This window comes from Chiloscyllium plagiosum, chromosome 43 (genome assembly GCF_004010195.1).
Source record: "Chiloscyllium plagiosum isolate BGI_BamShark_2017 chromosome 43, ASM401019v2, whole genome shotgun sequence".
Lineage (NCBI taxonomy): Eukaryota > Metazoa > Chordata > Chondrichthyes > Orectolobiformes > Hemiscylliidae > Chiloscyllium > Chiloscyllium plagiosum.
Genome location: NC_057752.1, coordinates 1,450,018 through 1,470,718, shown reverse-complemented (window position 1 = coordinate 1,470,718; position 20,701 = coordinate 1,450,018). Strand labels below are relative to the sequence as shown.

At 42.6% G+C, this 20,701-nt stretch overlaps 1 protein-coding gene across 1 annotated transcript in view; it reads left to right on the top strand.

Moving 5' to 3' along the window:
* The window catches only part of bloc1s1 (biogenesis of lysosomal organelles complex-1, subunit 1), a 98,347-nt gene that overhangs the window by 13,664 nt on the left and 63,982 nt on the right, over positions 1 to 20,701 (top strand). The window contains exon 2 of the mRNA XM_043681790.1: positions 9,312 to 9,384. Coding sequence (XP_043537725.1) covers positions 9,312 to 9,384 — 73 coding nt within the window. The remainder of the gene's footprint in view (positions 1 to 9,311; positions 9,385 to 20,701) is intronic.

Sequence of the window (20,701 nt, the reverse complement as noted above, 5' to 3'; positions counted from 1 at the left end):
TTGTGAAACTTGAAAGGGTTCAGAAAAGATTTACAAGGATGTTGCCAGGGTTGGAGGATCTGAGCTACAGGGAGAGGCTGAACAGGCTGGGTCTGTTTTCCCTGAAGCGTCGGCGGCTGAGGGGGCGACCATATAGAGGTTTACAAAAATGAGGGGCACGGTTAGGGTAAATAGGCAAAGTCTTTTCCCTGGGGTCGGTGAGTCCAGAATTAGACGACATGGGTTTAGGGTGAGAGGGGAAAGATATGAGAGAGTCCGAAGGGGCAACTTTTTCACGCAGAGGGTGGTACATGTATGGAATGAGCTGCCAGAGGAAGTGGTGGAGGCTGGTACAATTGCAACATTTAAGAGGCATTTGGATGGGTATATGAATAGGAAGGGTTTGGAGGGATATGGGCCGGGTGCTGGCAGGTGGGACTAGATTGGGTTGGGATATCTGGTTGTCATGGACGGGTTGGACCGAAGCATGTTTCCATGCTGTACATCTCTATGATGTTGGTAAGGATTGAAAAGGGTCGTTGCAATTCCAAAAATCAAATTCTTGCCCAGACCTTTGCTATTGTTCCTCACTTGAGATTGTAGGCAGAGGAACCTGGCTGGTTAATAGGATAATTACTTTAAAGGAAAGGGCAGGGATTAATAGAATAGCTCTATTAAAGGGTAAAGGCTCAGATATTTTCTATGTCAGCCTGTTTGGAGATGTTTTGATACATCTTTGGAGCACGTGAGACTTGAACTCCTGGCTCAGAGATAGGGACACTATCACCATGCCACAGGAGCTCCACTACTGAAGGTTCAGTACAGACAAGAGGTTGATTGGCCTGCATCAATATTTATCATTCTGTGTCTCTGTGAGTCCACATTTAACTGGTTACCAGAAGTTGTATGGAACTGACCTGAACTGATTCCCTTTCTGTTTCATAGTGTGGAATCTTGTGCTGATCTGAAGAGCAGGAAGAGTGAGAAACAGGTGACCTTAATTGAGTGGGATGCTAAAATTTAGAATATGGATAGTGTGCTGAACCTTTTGCAATTAAGTTCTCCCTGCACAAGCAGTATGTATCTTCCAGTTCACAACTGCATATGAGCAGCGTGTGGCAGGAGAGGTCCTTGCTGGCCTCAGGACTGAGTAGCCACTGCTCTGTCTTCTTTGGAGAGCATTTGTCTATCACATGCCATGATAGTTTAGGCTGGCTGGTGGGCAGTCGAAGTTACACACAGCATGGAAGATGACCGAAGGTTGGAGACTGGAATGCAAGTGGTAATTATTCAGGAGGTTGGCCCAGGGATGCAGGCTGACCAGGGAAGAGTATAATGGCCAGAATGTTTCGCTGCAGGTGTCCCCGCCTAGGGCCTGAGTGCTGTTTCTGGCTTGCAGTGAATGCTTGCCTGTTGAGGTGTCCTTTGGCGCCAAGGACCTCCAACTCCTTAAGGTCATGTTTGAGGTGTTGGCTTCCTGCTTGTTTAAAACGAGATTTGCTGAATGACTTGCACATGGATGTACAATGAACTGTGAACTGTACAGCTGCTCAAGCTGAACCTAGATTCTGTAACTGAAGATTCCACCTATAATGAGGCAGCAGTTTGTCTCCACTCAGCACCTCCCCCCACAATGGAGGATTTCTGTGAATATCTTGAAAGCTGCTGAAGACATTTCCGAACCCATTACTTGTTGGTATTTTAATGTTACCAGAAAGTGATAGCATAAATAAAGCTGCCAGATTGAGGCCAGAAACCTGCATACAGAAGGAAATGTTAGACAGGCTAATATCACTTGCATTAACCAATACTGCTCCACTTACACAAACTGAATGTACAGTGAGTAATTGTTAACCAGCATTCTGTATGACACTTACCATTGGTTCCAGGTATGCTCTAAACGGGATACAAACAGAGAACCTGGGGAACAGAACATGTTATATCAGTGCTTAGAAAGCTGCCTTTTATACATGTTATAACAGTGCTTAGAAAGCTGCCTTTAATTCTTCTAGTACTGGATTTAATTTTTATATCTCTTGTACAAATAGTGATTTGTATCAAATCTACTCCTGTGAACAATGTAGGAGGGAACTCTACATTTGGTAGCACCTTACATGCTATGGGTACCTTTTGAACTTGTTAAACTGATTATAAAAGAGACAGTTCCAGAGCATATTTTGAAATTCAAGCCATCATTAATGTAGTGATTGGAATGAGGTCAGCCAGTCGGATCTCATTAAGAGTGAGTTCCCTGGGTGGACCAGGTTAACAGCCCCACTCGGAGTCCTGGCTGACAGATAGAAATAGGAATATCCAGGGGTTTTGGTCAATCTAGGAGCCAGCTCTAAGCTAGCTGGGTCAGTATCTTGTACTATGCTCATTTAAATAAAAGGTGACTTGATGACAGAATACCAGCCTTCATGGAGTTATATCAATTAAGATAGAGTAGCTGCAATGTGGAGTGCAGCTGGTTAAAGCTTCTGAAAGTTTAGGATCTGATTTTTCTTTTGGACCCCTGCCTGAATGAAGTACTTGGCAAAAACATGTTGAATCTCCTCGCTAAGATCTAAGCTGGTTAAATTAGGCCATTTGGACTCCCATGTTCAATTTTGGAATGAAAGCAAAAGGGATATCTGGCCTTGGTTGCCATTAGTGTGTGTTTTGTAAATTTGATTGCAGTGCACTGCCAGTGATAGTAAGAATATTGCAGAATTCTTTTCGATCAGAACCACGATGCAGGAAGAGGCCATTCAGTCAGTTTTGTTGGTGCCAGTTCTATGGGAACTACTTGTCCCAATTTCATTTTTCTGCTCACTCTCCAAACCCTTTTATTATATTCTCCCATTTTCAGATGTTGATCCAGGACTGTCCCTTTTGAAATTATAATCTGATCTCTCCTTCATTATTAACATACTGTTTTAAAAAATTCTCAAGGTCAGGTTCGTAGGAGAGTAGTCTGACACAGAACAAACGACCAAGAGGCGAGTCTGCTAGAATATGGGCATTTTATTCCCCGCAGCGTCGCCACAACCAGGTCCAAACAACGGGTCTGGCTTATACTCACTCTACATGTTACCGGAACTGGGAGCCGTCAGTTCTCGTAGAGCGGTTGCCAACAACCCACGCTCGGCGGTTAAACGTAACCCCGGAGCAGACTCAGCGAACTGGAGACTTTTCCAGCTGATATACTCTTTTCCAGATATAAACATTCATGTGAACAGCAGAGCAAGGCTAAAAAACACATTCCATTCTGGTTACATACAGATAAGAAGATTCACACGGGACTAAGCAACACCTCCATTCCGGTTAGATTCACACATGTATTGGGACATAATTTTTAACCGTTTCACCACATTCCACTGCTTGGCCCAATACATGTGTTACATTATGATTCACACATGTATTGGGACATAATTTTACACCACACATACAGAAAACATTTCATGTTCTAATGTTACGACCAGGTGAAAAGGGGTGAATCGGTTCCCTTCTTTTGAACCCCCTTGGTCAGTCACAATAAATATATCTTATTTTTAGCATGCAGGTTTTTCATACTTCCATTAAAATGAAGTCAGTATATCAAATTTTAAGGAGCCAATTGCATGGTATTCAGTCACAGTCACAGAGATGTATAGCACGGAAACAGACCATTCGGTCCAACTTGTCCATGCCAACCAGATATCCCAACCTAATCTAGTCCCACTTGCCAGCACCCAGTCCATATCCCTCCAAACCCTTCCTATTCATATATCCATCCATTCTTGACTGAAATAAAGATAAATTTTAATTACCAGTAACCCCAAGGAAAAACTAATAAAACACAACATCAAAAACACACACAGACGTGGCTTAAGAAGGGCAGAATGGCAAATCCAGAAGAATGATCAGGAGTAGGAAGTTTAAAAAGTTCTTGGAATCCTTCAGTTGTTATAGTTGAGCCTGAGACCACAATTGTAGAGAGAGAGAATTCCAGTAAGCAATTTGTCTGCAATGCAGTTTATATGTGTATTTCCATGTCTGGCCTCATTGCTTTTTCAGGATTGATGAAAATTGCCTGCAGATTATCCAAGTGTATAAACTTCCAGAAAGGTGAAAATCAAAACTAGGAGACAAGGGTTTCTTCATGCCTGACTGAATATCAGAGGATGTTAGTTTTGGTTCAGACTGTTTATCTCACATTGGTTTCATGAGCTTGGTTCAGTCTTGTCAGGTGACCACTATGGGCCTTTTAAATCATTGTTTTCTCCATTTTTGAAAACCCATTTTCATCCACGAAAGGTCTTGGAGATTAAAATTTGATAGTGGAAATTGAAAATTGCATATTTTAGCACTATCATGGCACTGCTACCTCTCTCTGTGAGCAAATTTGTTTCAATTTCAGGTTCATAATTCTGGTGAAATGTCTGTGTTTTGCAGTGGCTTCTGGCAATTCTTTATGTCTGCATTTCCTGGTAGGTAGAAATGAAAATGGCAGAAGCTTTTTTTAAATGTTCCTGCCTCTGATGAGTGGCAATATCTATCCAGCACAAACAAACCAATTTGTGTCTAAATTGATTTGTAAACCTGCCATAGTCTTTAAATTGTTTCCGCTGAGCTTTGCACTTCTCTGGAAACCATTGGGTAGCTATTGAATTCTGATGTTTAGTATTGCTGAGAAAGTAACTTTGGAAATGTTGTGCATGACAGAACAGGTACCATAGCAGGTAGATTGCATTAACAAGGTGCTGCTGCTGCTGCTGCTTGTATCTACTCCTGCCAGGAGATCTGCTGACACAGTGTGTCACCTGTCTTGCACAAGCCCATATATTTTATGTAGCCTGTCTACAACTGCTTTGTGACATCTGTCATAGAGTCATAGAGATGTACAGTACGGAAACAGACCTTTCAGTCCAACTCCTCCATGGACCAGATATCCTAACCTATTCGAGTCCCATTTGCCAGCACTTGGCCCATATCCCTTCCTATTCTGGAGGTTTGCTCGCTGAGGCGGAAGGTTCGTTTTCACACCGTGAGCCTCCGGATGAAGCCTTCACCCGGAGGCTCGGTGACGAAATGTCTGAAAATGAACCTTCCAGCTCAGCGAGCAAACTTAAATCCAGAACCTCAACCTGAGCTACAGTTCTTCTCAAAACCCTTCCTATTCATGTCCCCATCCAGATGCCTTTTAAATGCTGTAATTGTACCAGCCTCCACCACTTCCTCTGGCAGCTCATTCCATACACGTACCACCCTCTGGGGGAAAAAGTTGCCCCTTAGGTCCCTTTTATATCTTTCCCCTCTCACCCTAATCCTATGCCCTCTCGTTCTGGACTCCCGCACCCCACGGAAAATGCCTTATCTATTTATCCTATCCATGCTCCTCATGATTTTATAAACCTCTAAGGTCAGCCTTATGCCTCCGACACTCCAGGGAAAACAGCCCCAGCCTGTTCAGCTTCTCCCTATAGCTCAAACCCTCCAACCCTGGCAACATCCTTGTAAATCTTTTCTGAACCCTTTCAAGTTTCACAACATCTTTCCGATAGGAAGGAGACCAGAATTGCACACAATATTCCAAAATTGTCCTAACCAATGTCCTGTACAGCTGCAACAGGACCTCCCAACCCCTATACTCCATGCCTTGACCAATAAAGGAAAGCATACCAAACGCCTTCTTCACTATCCTATCTACCTGTGACTCTACTTTCAAGGCACGATGAGCCTGCACTCCAAGGTCTCTTTGTTCATCTAACCAGGTCAATGCTTCTTTCTACTGCCTGCTATTTTGCCCTCTAGAAGAGATCTCTGTAGCTTTTCAATTCTGATCAAATGGCCAAAATACTGACATTCTCTTTTCTGGATGTCAATTTTTAAAAAATTTTTTTTTTTAAAAGCTTTTATTTTGCTCTTGCAATTTCAACAACCTCTTAATTTGTTTTATGCTTAAAAAAAATCCTTACACGGACCATATGTCTTAGTTCCACCTTTGAGATGTAGACGCTATATAGTAATGTGTTCATGCAATGATTCACAGCTAGTAAAAGTAATAAATGCAATCTGTCCCCTGTATTTATATGGTTAAATGAACTGTTGGTGTGGTACACAGCCATACAGACAAAATGTTTATCTTTAATTCCTGATCTGAGTGAGCTGGTCAATTTGGAAAGTTCCAATTTCTCTTTGTGATCTTGGCCCAGATAGAGGGTTCCCACTTCTGTTCGCTATCCAGTGACTCGCTGCTACAAAGTGCATGTTGGCCTAGTTGTGATACCGTCCAGATTTGAATAACTGGTTGGCATTCACTTTTTCAGCTTGCACATGAAGTTGCGCAAGGTACCTCTGGGATGTTGGTATTTGTGCAATTGAAGGCGAGCAAGAGGTCAAAATATTGCAAGTCTTCTGCTTGACATTTGTTGCTTTCCCTTCACAAGCAATTCGTTGTAAAAGCTACTTGTTACAATAAATGTTTTATTAAGCCAACGGTAAGTTACTTGGCTGTGACTCACCCACAATTTTCACGATCGATCTAATCAAATCAAATGTTACAGTGGTGCCAAATTACTGACTGCATTGATCTGGCTGCTATGCCCAGTATTTTCTCCCCTTTGTCCCATAGTGTAACAGATGACTTCAAGGAATAAACACTATCAGAGCAGCCTCTGTTCTCTAGTCAAGATAAAGTTATTCCTCAGTCACAGTTGGCCCAATTCTAATTACCTTGGAGACCCAAGTTATTCTCTAAGCAGAGACCTTGAAGTCTGGCCAGCATCTTTTCCCACAGTCTGAGTAAGGAATAATAATCTCCAGAAACTGCTGACGTTCTGTGTGAGTCCAGCATCCAAAGGCCAAAAGTAGTGTGTTCTCTTCCCCCCGCCCCCACCTCCCATTCTCTTTTAAAATTATTTAAGCAACCACACTGTATTACATTCCATTTTATCTAACAAAGCCTTTGTAACCCGGTTACCAAAGCCAGTTCATCACATTAGCTTACTAAATGTGAAGGAAGTGCTATATTGTCTTAAGGTCAAAACTGTTAAGATAAAAGGTGCAAATGCTGGCAATTCACAATAGATCAGTGTCAGAGAAGACAAAATGACAGGGTTATGTTTCAGGTCATTTTCAAATCCTTTGTCAGAATTGATTTGAGTGATGTTTTTGATTTTAACAGATCTGCAGCAATGTATGAAGTAAAAACAATGACTGCAGATGCTGGAAACCAGATTCTGGATTAGTGGTGCTGGAAGAGCACAGCAGTTCAGGCAGCATGAAGGGCTTTTGCCCGAAACGTCGATTTCGAAGCTCCTTGGATGCTGCCTGAACTGCTGTGCTCTTCCAGCACCACTAATCCAGAGCAATGTATGAAGTTGAGCTTTGATGATGAAATCAATTTTTTTTATTGATTCAATTAATATGCTATTTCTAGTTACCTCCCTCCAGCACTAATGACAGATCTGTGATTATTGCTTCTCCACCAGTGTTAAACAGCTTAACATCTTCAGTCTTCGATTACAGAATCCATAGGTGCTTTCAAATTGTATGCAGACCGTGCTAATGTTGCTGGCCTTTGACGCATAGGTCTTGCTGTGCCTATTGTTCCATTTCTCTCTCTTTTGAAGTCTTCATACATTTTTCAGAATTAGAAACAATGTTGTCAAAATTAGTGAGCTAATGGCAAGTTAGTATCGTCGCTTCAGGTTTTGCTGTATAAAATGACACTGTAGAGGTAGCAACTATGAAGATTTTTGCTGTTCAGAAGCAAGAAAATGAGATTTGGATAAGCAGTGACAATTAAATATTCTTTTGATTTAAAGTAACAGTAATTGTTTATTTCTCTTCTTTGTTCTTTGGATTTCACATCCTCATTCATAAGCCGCTGTCAATCCGAATGCCAGAAATTGTGCTAAGTTAACCAAAAGTGACTCATTTGTATTTTTTTTGCTCCTGTGCTTATTCCTCATTGTGGACAGGCTCCTGCCTTCCTCTTGGCATTTAAGCTTTTTATGTCTCCTTTCTTGTGACAAGACCAAGACCAAGATCAAGAATGCACCGTGTGAGGAATTACATACATCAGCACACTTTGTGGGGCAAAACATTGCTGCAATATTACATCTTTTTACTGGCCTGCTAACCTTAGCAAAATTAAAATGGAGAAACAAAGTATCTTTCAATGTTGAGTCAAATGCTACTGTTCTGGAATTCCTGCGATAAGATAGAAGGCAAATGTGGTGCTGACCTTCACAGACCAAAATGACATTGCGTTCAATCTTTGGGTTGACAGTAGCTATTCCAGTTAGTTTATATTTTAATCTTGGGGAAGGGAATAAAGCAGAAAACTAATTTTGTTCCTGGTCATCATATGGTAAGTCCTCACTGTTTCCCCCAACTCCACTGCTTGGCTGTGATGGTAACTGTCCAGGCTGTCCATGAAGGGTAGCTGCTCGGAATAGGCATTTAAGAACTGTTTTGGAATAGTTTTCCAGCTCTTTCTGCAGCAATCACATCATCACAAAATGGCATTGCCACATTTACTCTGAAAATAAAAAGCGTTGGAGATCACAGCGGGTCAGGCAGCATCCATGGAGAGAGGACAAGATAACATTTCGAGTCGAGATAATTCTTCGTCAGACTCACTTGGTCATAGAATGGAAAAGTACTCCTACTGTCTTGGTGCTGTCTCCAATTTTCTCACGCGGGTGGGGAGCAAGGACAGGGAGTGAGGAATGGTACATATAGATCCTGCAAAGCGCGCAGTCTGCTTCTAACATGTGGGGTGATTAGTTGTGATTGGCTGCCAACTGTTCTATCATTCCACAATCACTTGTTTGTACCTACTCCTGCCTGGCGATCTGCGATCATGGCGTGTCACTCTCATCTGTCTTACACAACCCTCCTACAGTGCAGAACAATTAGATTAGATTCCCTCCAGTGTGGAAACAGGCCCAACAAGTCCACACCGACCCTCCAAAGAGTAACCTACTCAGACCCATTTCCCTCTGACTAATGCACCTAACAGTACGGGCAATTTAGAATGGCCAATTCACCTAACCTGCACATCTTTGGACTGTGGGAGGAAACCGGAGCACCTGGAGGAAACCCACGCAGACACTGGGAGACACTCGTGCCCGAAACGTCGATTCTCCTGCTCCTTGGATGCTGCCTGACCTGCTGCACTTTTCCAGCAACACATTTTCAGCTCCATAGGACATTCTAATTGTGTACTTTGATAGCACCACTAGATATTTAGAATGCCAGATTTTATTTCGGTCATGCATATGTATTTATTTTAGAGGGCAAGGATAGAACAGAGTGACCAGGCAGTTCTTCACCAACTTCATATCTTCATTTCCTTTCAGAAAAAAGGAGGAGGGAAGCTGTTGCAGCCGCTACACGTCTCACAGAGGCCCTGGTGGATCATCTTAATGTTGGGTGGGTATTTGCTCTTATCAATGACCTGAAAAAAATCACTAATCCTTGTTTTTGTACATCCCTTCAGAGCTTATGATTGTAAAAATGATTGATCATTTGTTTTCCTAGTTTGCCATCTTTGTGTTTCTCCCTCCTTCAATAAGGCACCGCTGTAGGATTGACTGCCTACGGTTTTCTGACCGCCTTGTTATTCGTTATAAATATTCAACTCGCCCGTGATAATTACACGAGGATAATGGTCTGATTGCCCCCAAGGCAGGATTATGTCCTGCTGTAGGTCCTGTTTAGATAGGGAGATACAAATTAGTGGATCTAAGTACAAATCCCTTTTCATTTGTGACTAATTCTTTGTTGTATGTAAAAAGAAGTCCAAAAGCAACCTGTAAAGTACATTTACCTGTAGGATCTTAACAGCATATCAGAACGTGGAACGCAGAACAATACAGCACAGAACCTTTGAGGCTGTGCCTGAAAATTGACACGAGTGTGGATATTCTAGTTGTCATCAATGTACCCCTAGAATCATAGAATCCCTGCAGTGTGGGAGCAGGCCATTCAGCCCATCAAGTCCACGCTGGCCCTCTGAAGAGCATCCTTTCCAGACCCACCTGCTATCCTAACCCTGTAATCCTGCATTTCCCATGGCTAGTCCAGCTAGCCTGAACATCCTGGCCACTATGGGCAATTTAGCATTGCGAATCCACCCTAACCTGCCCATCTTTGCACTATGGGAGGAATCTGGAATACCCGGAGGAAACCCACACAGACACTGGGAGAACATGCAAACTCCACACAGACACCCAAGAGTGGAGTCAAACCCAGGTCCCGAGTGCCATGAGGCAGCAGTGCTAACCATTATGCCACTCGAACCTGCTTAGAAAAGTCATCTGGTTACTGTTGAGTGACCTCTGCTAGGTGTATGTTTGGGCCTTTTTCAGCATCTCCATGTTATGTTTATGAGGCATTTGTTGGTTTGAAAATGGCAGGGAAGAATGACTGCTCCTGAGACCCTCCAGATCTAGCTGACACAGATTTTCCGGCAAATGTTCCAGTCTGAAACAACTGCTGTTTAACTGCTACACTCACGGTCCTTCTCTGGTTGTAGGATACTGTTTGCAAATTGAAGTAAATTGGATCACTTTTGTGAGACAAGGAAAAGTAGGAACGTTGCTCCTAACCTTAGAAAATGGTGCTGGGTAATGTCCCTTGCTCACCTCACCAGCTCTGCTGTAGTGAGATGCCCACCAGCAGGCATTGAACGCTGGGCAAGAAGTTGCCTTTCAATGAATCCCAAATTTGACAATGGCACAGGCGAGAACAGCAAGCACTTTGCCAACCTTGCACTCATTTTGGCTGGATACAAGTCTTATTGAAATAGCCCTTGAAAAGGTTTTGGAGGATTGACACTGGGTAAGTGATTTGAAACCAGCAGTATTTCCATTTCATACCCAAATGAGAGCTATTTGTTGTTGGGTTTCAAGAATAATTGTGGAACCTTAATAAAAAGCCTTCAATTTATTCATTTGATCCTTCTTCAACAGCTTGCTCAGATTTTGTGCTACTTCCTTAACATGCGAGTCCAGAGGAAATCTTAGAAAATCCAATTGTTCAGAGAGTGCATTGCCTGAGATGAATCTTCCAATTCATTTTGTTTCATTTTATCAATAAGATGGCTTGCTTTTACAAATGGAAAATAAAATGCAATATTATGAGAACGAAAGGGAGTGGTAGGTAATATTAAATACCGACAGGGGTATAATTTTCATAATAACAGGTATGATATGGCAATGATTGCGTTGCGTATCTTTCAAAAGTACCAGCTGTGTAAATGGCATGAACAGAATCGTCAAGTCAGTAAACAAGTTAAACATTTATAATGGCTACTTGTGAAATTAGCCAAGTGAGTGGGAGCGGCTGCGCTGTTGCTGTTATGTTCTCAGTGTTTCAGATTTCCACACTGAGAAATGTAATCATTCTGGAGTAATTGAGAAGCAGTAGCCTTCAGGATTGTACGTTGCTGGGTTTGGGTATTATAGTTTTTCTTCCATGATAAAATCCACTGCAATGGAAGCTGCTTAACCTCAGCATGACCTATCACTCAGCAGCACTGTAGCAGCTGTGTGAAGCAGGTGTGACAGTGGGCGGGGGTGCTGAAATGCTTCAGGCACTCAATTTGTTACAGATTGCATGGCCTGTGAGCCCCTGCTCTTTTCTGGTGTTACAGCTTTGTTTTATGATAATAATTCTCTGTTTCTTTCCTCTGAGTCCTACTATCTTTTAGAAACACCAACTCCCTCCCACGTTTGTGTTATGTCTGTAGTAATGTCTTCCTAATTTGGTTAGGTCTATATCCATTGGAGTTTAGGAGAACGAGAGGTGATCTTATTGAAGCACATAAGATCGTGAGGTGAATGGATACTATGGATAACAGGACGACTTTCCTCTTGTGGAGGAGACCAAAACTGCGCAACATTGTTTAAGATTAAGAGATCTTCCTTTTAAGACAAAAATGAAGACTATTTTTTTCTCTGGGACTCAATGGTTAGCACTGCTGCCTCACAGTGCCAGGGGGACCCACGTTTGATTTCAGCCTCTGGCAACTGTCTGTGTAGAGTTTGCACATTCTCCCCGTGTCTGCGTGGGTTTCTTCCGGGTGCTCCGGTTTCCTCCCACAGTCCATAGATGTGCAGGTTAGGATGGATTGGCCATGCTAAATTGCCCATAACATTCAGGGATGTGTAAGTTAGCTGCATTAGTCAGGGGTAGAGGAATGGGTCTGGGTGGGATACTCTTTTTGGAGGGACGGTGTGGACTTGTTGGGCCAAATGGCCTGTTTCCACGCTGTAGGGATTCCATGATAAACATGTGGAATTCTCTTTCCCGGAAGCTAGTGTAGGACGGGTCTTCAAATTTATTCACTGGCTTGGTTAGTTAGATTTTTGATAGGCAAGGGATTTGAGGGTTATGGGAGACAGACGGGAAGTGGAGATGAGACCACAACCAGATCAATCATGATATTATTGAACCGTGCAGCAGGCTCGAAATGACCTACTCCTCCTCAATCCTATGTTCCTGTCAGTGAAAGGCCAAGAAATGGATTAGACAGAGAGTCTGGAAAGGCATTGTGCTCAAGACTTCTGAAGCATCAAACCAAAGTTGAACACGGTGACTGTATAACCCTACACCTGGCCCACAGGGACAAAGTCATGATGTGGGCCAGTCTATCTAATCTAATAGGGAATTCACAATAGCTGTTGATCCCTTTCTATGTCACAACTCACTGGAGCTGGGCACTGGAAATCAAGCTCTGAGTCACCACAAATGTGAAGAGTTAATTAAACATCCAAAACTCTCAATTTGCCTCTGATTGCTACCCAGGATAAAAGCAGACCATAATAGCTCTCTTCAGTTGACAGTTTTTTAAAAAAAACTTTTCCTTTTTTGTAACTTTTTTTGTGAAGTTACTGAAACTTACTTTTCACAAGAACAGGGTTTCTAATTTATGTAACTTAAACTTTACCCCCTTTAAAATTGTCCCACATACGTACATGTACACCCAAAAGAAAGCATAGGTACTGTGAGTGGGAGGGAAAAATATAGTTAGGAGAATCCAGTTCTGCATTACCAGTTCAAATCACAAAACTAGATGGGTTGATTTCATAATCATTTCAATTCTTCATGGAAACCTCTATCTGCACAGCGATAATCAAGTTGCATACTTGGACATGGGGCTGTCTTTGGGTTTTAGAATTATTTCTTTCAGTGTCTCTGAATGTAGATTTTCTGCTTTTCCAACAGAAAATTGGAGATAGCAACTTTCAAGAAAGGGGAGAGCGAATGATTGATGCAGGTCTCCTTGCTTCTCTCTCTTTCACTTCCCTAACAAGGTCTGTGTTAAACTGCAACCTGACCCAATCAGAGGGTTGTTATTATGTTAGGCCCTCCTGGTCCCACAACAAATGGTACCAGATTGTCTGGATTCAGTGTTTCCGAAATGGAACACTGTCTCACATGTATCAGGTGGCTTCACTTGTTTTTCTGAAGCTGCAAGCAACTCCTTGAATACTCTCCCCTTCTGAAAAGCAGTGTCTGTTTTTCTCACTTTCAGTCCACTGTCCAAAAATAAAAAGATGTCATCTCTTACATTGTACTGAAATTTAAAATATTGACTCTCTAGTCAATCCTTTGCATTTTATTCGGGCTGTCTTACAGCTTTCAAAGCAGGAATGTGGCCCATTCGTTACTGAAGGACAGAGAAGGTCCAACGGTTTGTGAATTTCAGGGTTGTCATGACGCGCCTGAAGTTAAGCCATGTGCCATTTCAATCTCTACATTTATTCACTGATTTTGGATGTGTACTAATATTTAACATGCTGTCATCATCAGTGCTTAGCCCAGACACTGATGATGTTAAGGAAAAGTTCTGTTCTAACCTTGATGAAGTCAAAAATCACACCGCACCAGGTTATCATCCAACAGCTTTATTTGGAAGCACTAGCTTTCGGAGCACTGCTCCTTCGTCAGGTAGCTAGTGGGGCAGGATCATAGGACATGGAATTTATAGTAAAAGATCAAAGTGTCATACAAGTGATGGGGCAAGATCTTTGTCCACCCCAGACCAACACCGGCACCTCCACGCCCTGATGAAGTCCTTACTGCCATCTCAAAAGAAGAAAAGATCATCTTTCTGGGAGACTTTACACCACAGTTGGCCATAACTCCAATGTCTGGGGTGGAAGCATTGGGGAAAAACTGGGTGGAAATGCCAATGCAAATGGCATCATCCTCCTGAAAGTGTGCTCAGCATGGCATCATTCCAATAAACACCTTGTTCTGCCAGAAAGTGGAATATGAAGCCTTATGGATACATTCGAGCTTGTCGCTGAATTGTCAATCTAGAGACCCAGGTAATGTGCTGGGGACCCAGGTTCAAATCCTTTCATGGCAGATGGTGAAATTTGAATTCAATAAAAATCTGGAATTAAGAGTTTAATGATGACGACGATTCCATTGCTGATTGTTGGGAAAGCCTATCTGGTCCACTAATGTCCTTTAGGGAAGGAAATGATCTGGCCTGCATGTGACTCCAGACCTAGCCAGCGATGCCCTTATCCTGTGAATGAATTTAAAAAAAGATTCTAGATCATCTTGACCCTGGTTCCGGTCCAAGATCTAAGTGACACCTGTATCACATGATCCATGTGGGAAACTGCTGCCTACTGAATAGGTCATGGGCTTGTTTGATCAGTGATGCACATGGGCTTAGCACCAGGATCTTGCAAGGCCCTGACATTCAAAAGGAAGACGATGAATGTTTCAATCCTAAAGCAGACCAATCGAAATCAGGAATTCTGAGTGCAGCTCATGATCAATCTGGCAAACCTTCACACATCCAACTTCCTTTCATAGAATCATCGAATCCCTACAGTGTGGAAACGGGCCCTTCAGCCCAGCAAGTCCACATTGACCCTCCGAAGAGTAATCCACCCAGACCCATTCTCCGCACTTAACCTACAGATCCCTGAATACTATGAGCAATTTAGCATGGCCAATTTACTTAAGTACAGTGGGATCCAATAAACTCAGCTGTGCTGGACTCCTGTGCCCAGACCATTGGGTTTGAGCAAGGTTGTCACAGAAGTGGTTCATTGATAACCATGCAGAAATATATAACCACCTGGATCAAAAATAAGCAGCCTTCATTGCCTGGCAGAACAATCCACAGTTGCAAAGAGATGTTGAACAGCAAGTGAAGTCTTAGGGAGACTAAATGAGTTTGTGAAAGCCACTGTTGTCAAAGTCTATCTGTGATTCCCAACTATGTTGAAGGGAATGGTATTTGACATTCTGACTTGATCTGATTTTAATGCCCTTGAGGTAGTCTATCATTCACTTGTCAGAAACAAAATCGCTATGAAGAAGGGGACCCTTCTGACGTTAACACAGGATTATTCGCATTTGTTCTTGGAATGTGGATATTGCTGGCTCGGCCACCATTTATTTGCCATCCCCAGTTGCAGCCAAAAGTCAACCACAACATTGCTGTGGGTCACATGTAGGCCTCACACAGGTAAGGATGGCAGATTTCCTTCCATGATGGATATTAATGAACCAGATGGGTTTTTACAACAATCAATGGTTATCCTGAGGCAAATTTTTATTACTCCTAGATTTTTACTGAATTCAAATTTCACCTTCTGCCATGGTAGGATTTGAACCCTTGTCCCCAGAACATTCGGCTAGATTACTAATTCAGGGACATTTCCCCATGCACCATCGCTACCCCAGAATGGGCAATTAATTAAACCTCAAGTGATCCTTACATTTGGAGAACAAATGTAAAAAGCGTCTGCCTCTTTGGGGCATTGCCAGAACATGGATACAGACAAGACACCATTCTGCCAAGTTACAGAGAATTGGGGTCCTCCTCTTCTGCCTTGAACCTTTCACAGGCAGACAGAGAGAGCAACATTTCCATGCTTTTCTCAGCTGCAATACATGTGGTGAAGTTGAGTGCAGGAAATTCTACAGCCGTGGCACTTCCTTCAGAGCCAAAAATTACAGCTGGGCAATGTTACAAGAGAAGGAAAATTCACTACAAATGTTTGTGTGCAACTTGCCAACTTTTTTTTAAGAAGGTGTTTGTTTACGAGGGGAGTCACATTCCAAGAACCATAGCTGAGACGAAGGGAAGCAATTTTAATCGAATTTGAAAAGTTGCGTTGGAACATATTTGAAGGCTTGCAAAAAGCCTGTTGAGGTAAACATTTCTTTTTGTGCAGAAATAAAGGATCGTGGCAAGCTAGTTAGAATCAGTTGTCTAAATTTCACTTCAAGTCTTAACAGTACACCTTTTCTTAATTTTTAACAACGCAGCAGTAGATTTATATGCAGGAAACCTGTGAAAAGTATGTGGCCTGAGCATAAAGCTAGTGATGAGGGTTCTTTTTAGGTTAAAGTTTTTAAAATAATTTTTTTCTGGAGTGACTGTTGCAAATCAAAAAAGGACTGCTGTAAGTTTTCCAGAATTCAAATACTCTGCATTGTGTTGTCTACTGTATACAGGTATGTGAGTTAAGAGCAGGTATTGGCCAATTGGTTCCTTGAGCATGCTCCACTTGGTCTCTGTGATAACATCATGGCTGATCTGATACCATCTCGATCAAGCTATGTCTTAAAAACATTAAAAGACCCTGCTTTCACTACTCCCAGGGGCAGAGCATTCCACAGGTTTGCAATCCCTTTGAGAGAGAGGATTTCTCCTAAGTGCCATCTTAAATAGGAGACCTATCACTTTTAAACTATCCTTAGTTCTAGTCTCTCCCACAAGAGGAAACCTCCTGTCAGTATCGATTCTGTCAAGTCCCCTCACTCTTGTAAGGTTCAATGACATCACCTCTCAGTCTTGAGACTGCAATGATTATGGGTCCACTGTTTCCTCAAAAGAATACCCCTTCTTTCCAGAAAACAGTTGAGCAAACTTTCTCTGAATTGCTTCTAATGCAATTATACCCTCTTTTTAAATTAGGAAACCAAAACTGTACACGTTACTCCAGATCTGGTCTCACCAATGTCCCATACAACTGAAACAAAACTTCCTTACTTTTAGATTCCATTCCCCTTGCACTAAAACCAATATTCCATGTACCTTTCTAATCACCTGTTGTACCTGCATCTCAACTGTTGAGTAATGTACAGCTTTTTCATTCTTTTTGCTAGTGGACAAATTGACATTTTCCCACGTTACGCATCATCTTCCAGATTTTCTTGCCCATTCAGGTATTCTTAGTGTCTTCACAATTTACTATCCGACCTATCTTTCTGTCAGAAGAAAATTTAACAACCATGTCTTAAATGTCTTCGTCTAAGTCATTGATAAAGAGTAAATAATTGAGGCCGCAGCATTGATCCCTGTAGCACTTCACTTCTTGCCAGCTCAAAGATTATCGGTTTTATGCCTATTCTGTTTCCTGTTAGCTAACCACCCCTCTTTTAATCTTAATATGTTACTCCCTGTGCCATGGGCTCTTATTTTACACTGTGATTTTTAATGTGACACCCTTTCAAATGTCATCTGAAAATCCACTTACACCATATCCACAAGTTTCCCTTTATCTGTTACTCCTCAAAGAGCTCCAATAAATTATTTCAAATGCAAATTTCCCTTTCACAAAACCAGGTGAAATGCAGTGGCAGCACCCAATTTGTATACTGCCCACCTCTACTGGAAATAGTTTGGGCAGGCTACACATCCCAACTCTATTTCCGAATGATGTTGCAAGTATGTTTTTTGATCTGCTAATCTCAAAAGCCAATGATATAAACAGACGCATAAAATCTAAGTGTACTCAGGGACACACTTTCTTGTGATTTATAATGTATATTGGGTGTGTTTCGTGGGAGACTTCACACTTAAGGGTAGGACCAGAGACTTGGCTCTGGATTCATGAATTGTTTGAATGTGCCCTGGACAATGCACAAGCAGACGTTCCTTTACCAAAAGCAAACGTGACGGGTCACAATGAGTTTGTGATCACTCTTTCCTTACCACCCCTCCTCCTTGTATGGAGGGCAGAGAGCATGGTGTAGCATACTTCTACAAATCTTTTCCTTTCATTGGAGGGAGGCAGCTTGTTTTAATTTCTACCTCAAAAAAAAGTAGTTATTTCAATTGACCTGTTCAGGCATGCTACAGCACATGACCAGAGCATGTGGACTTGAACCTGAACCTTCAGTCTCAGAGGTGGCAACACTACCAGTGTGTCACAAGACCTTTCGAGACAAACAGTTGGGTCCTGTCAGAACTGAAACATTCCACTTACCAACCAGTCATGGGCCAGTTAGTACCCTGTGTTTAATGAGTAGGAAAACGAGGCATCTGGCCGGGATCCACATTTTTCAGCAATGCACTTCTTCAACTCCACTCCTTATTGATTTGATTTATTGCTGTCACATGTACTTCCGTAGAGTGAAAAGTTTTGGTTTGCATTTAGTACAGGTAGACCATAACCTACGAAGATCATAGAGTGATCGAACAGAGCGAGGAATATACGGCGACAAAGGTGGCGTACAAAAGCAACATCAAAATTAGATTTGAAATTAGAGAGGTCCATTCAGTAATCTAATAACAGCAAGGAAAAAGCTGTTCTTAAACCTGTTAGTGTGTGTGTTTAAGCTTTTATATCTTCTGCCTGACGGAAGAGGTTGGAAAAGTTGTAACCCGGGTGGGAAGGGTTTGATGTTGGCTGCCTTCCTGAGGCAGTGGGAAGTGTGGATGGAGCCAATGAGTGGAAGGTTAGCTTGCGTGATGGACTGCGCTGTGTTCACAACTCTGTAATTTCTCATGGTCCTGGGCAGAGCAGTTGCCATACCAAGCTGTTATGCATTCAGATAGGATGCTTTTTATGGTGCATTTGTAAAACTTGGTGAGAGTCCTTTCGGACGTGTCGAATTTCCTTAGCCTCCTAAGGAAGAAGAAGCATTGTTGTGTTGTCTTGGACGTAGCATCAACGTGAGTAGACCAGGACAGATTGTTGGTGATTGTCACTCCCAGGAACTTGATACTCTCGACCATCTCCACTGCACACAGCTCCACCTCCTTGCTTCCTGAAGTTTCACCCTGCAGTTTCTTGCTGTGTTTAATCTAATGTTTTGTAGATCTTTGCTATACACCCCTGAGTGGCTTCCCTTTTATATTAAGGGTGGTCTTTATTCTTTTCTCTGGTTAATTCTCCATAGCTGGAGCTGATTTTCCAGCCACCAGACCCCAAATGCCCACTCAATGTTTTGCTCTTCCTAACTTATGATTATTTTGATCAGCCTATTCAGGCACGTTATGACACACATCTAGCACAAGTGGGGCTTGAACCTGGACCTGACTCTCCTATTTCGAACTAACCTGTTCAGAGATGTCAGGTGGGGCTTGAACCCAGGGACACTATCACTGCTATCTGAACTTATGGCACAGATCTGTAAATGACCGGTCCATGCCAGTAGTTAACTCCAATTGCATGTCTTTATCTGTGCCCTTTTGTGGTGCAGTGGTAGTGTCCCTGGGTTCAAGTCCCATCAGCTCCAGAGGTGTGTAATAACTTCTCTGATCAGAAAAATAGGTTAATAATTATTTTTTTGTTTTCATCCGTCCTAACAGATTGGGATGAAATTTGAACTTCCCCACCCTGGTTTCTGCCAGGCTGACATCTGTTAAAATAGGACTTACCACTGTCCCCAGTCTTGTCGACTGTAATTGTACATTGCAAATGCCAAAGAGGCCCATTTGAAACCACACTATTTAAATGTGTCAGTCAGACTCTGTGTCATATACTGACTGCAATACCTCAGCAATGGAGTGGTACTGGCTTCCCCACCAGATTGAAACCATTGGGAACTTAGTCCAGGGCCAGCAGAGATGAGAAAGAGAAGTGTAAAAATGTTTTCTTAAATAGTTTGTGTGGATCTTGAACAGGATAACTCCCTACCCCGACCAACTGCTATCGATGTCATAGCACCCCAGCCCCAACTCCTGATCACTTGCCCGAGGGCCAGGGCCAGTTCCTTGCAAAGTCTTCCTGACCAATTGCACTATTTCCCACTGACGCCCAGGTCATCTTGATCGGGATGCCAGTGGTATGTTTGCGAGGCTCTTGGATTAAAATCATCTGGACACCCATTGGGCTGCATTCCCACCCAGGATGTAAAATGGAACTGTGTGTGTGCAGGCTGTGAAACTGTGAAGGGTATCATGGCTGATCACAATTTTCAGATTGCCTTGAGTGAAGGAGTAGGCTGGTCAGAAGTTTGTGTGAAAGGTTAAACCCTGCCCTAGACCTCGGCAGTTGGTCTGTAAATTCTGTGTACTGTGACCAATTGGCACCACGTGCATTTCTCATTAAGCTTATTTGGATAATGGCCAGACATTGTCGAACAATGACTGATTTCTTTTCCCCTCCCTGACCACCACCACCAGCAGCACCACACCATGCCACCAGTGAAATTGGAGCCAACTTGGACCTTCAGCTGGTATCCCAACATGGAATCAGCTCCTTCAGTGAGGATGGCAATCACACCTGTGATCATTCCCTGTATGGCTTTTGTGCCATACCACACGGTGCCCTTACGCATTGCACCGTCTGGAAAGCTCTCTATTTTCAATAGTGAGATACAAGAGCAAAATCTATTTTCCAGAGTCAATCTCCGCTGACTCTCTGCATGTAGACATACACTGTCACTTCAAAAAGCAGCTGCTTTATGTGCTGATTGAACATTGGCCAGTCATGCCCATTCCCAATTGTTTTTGGTTGCAGTTTTAGCGCAGGAC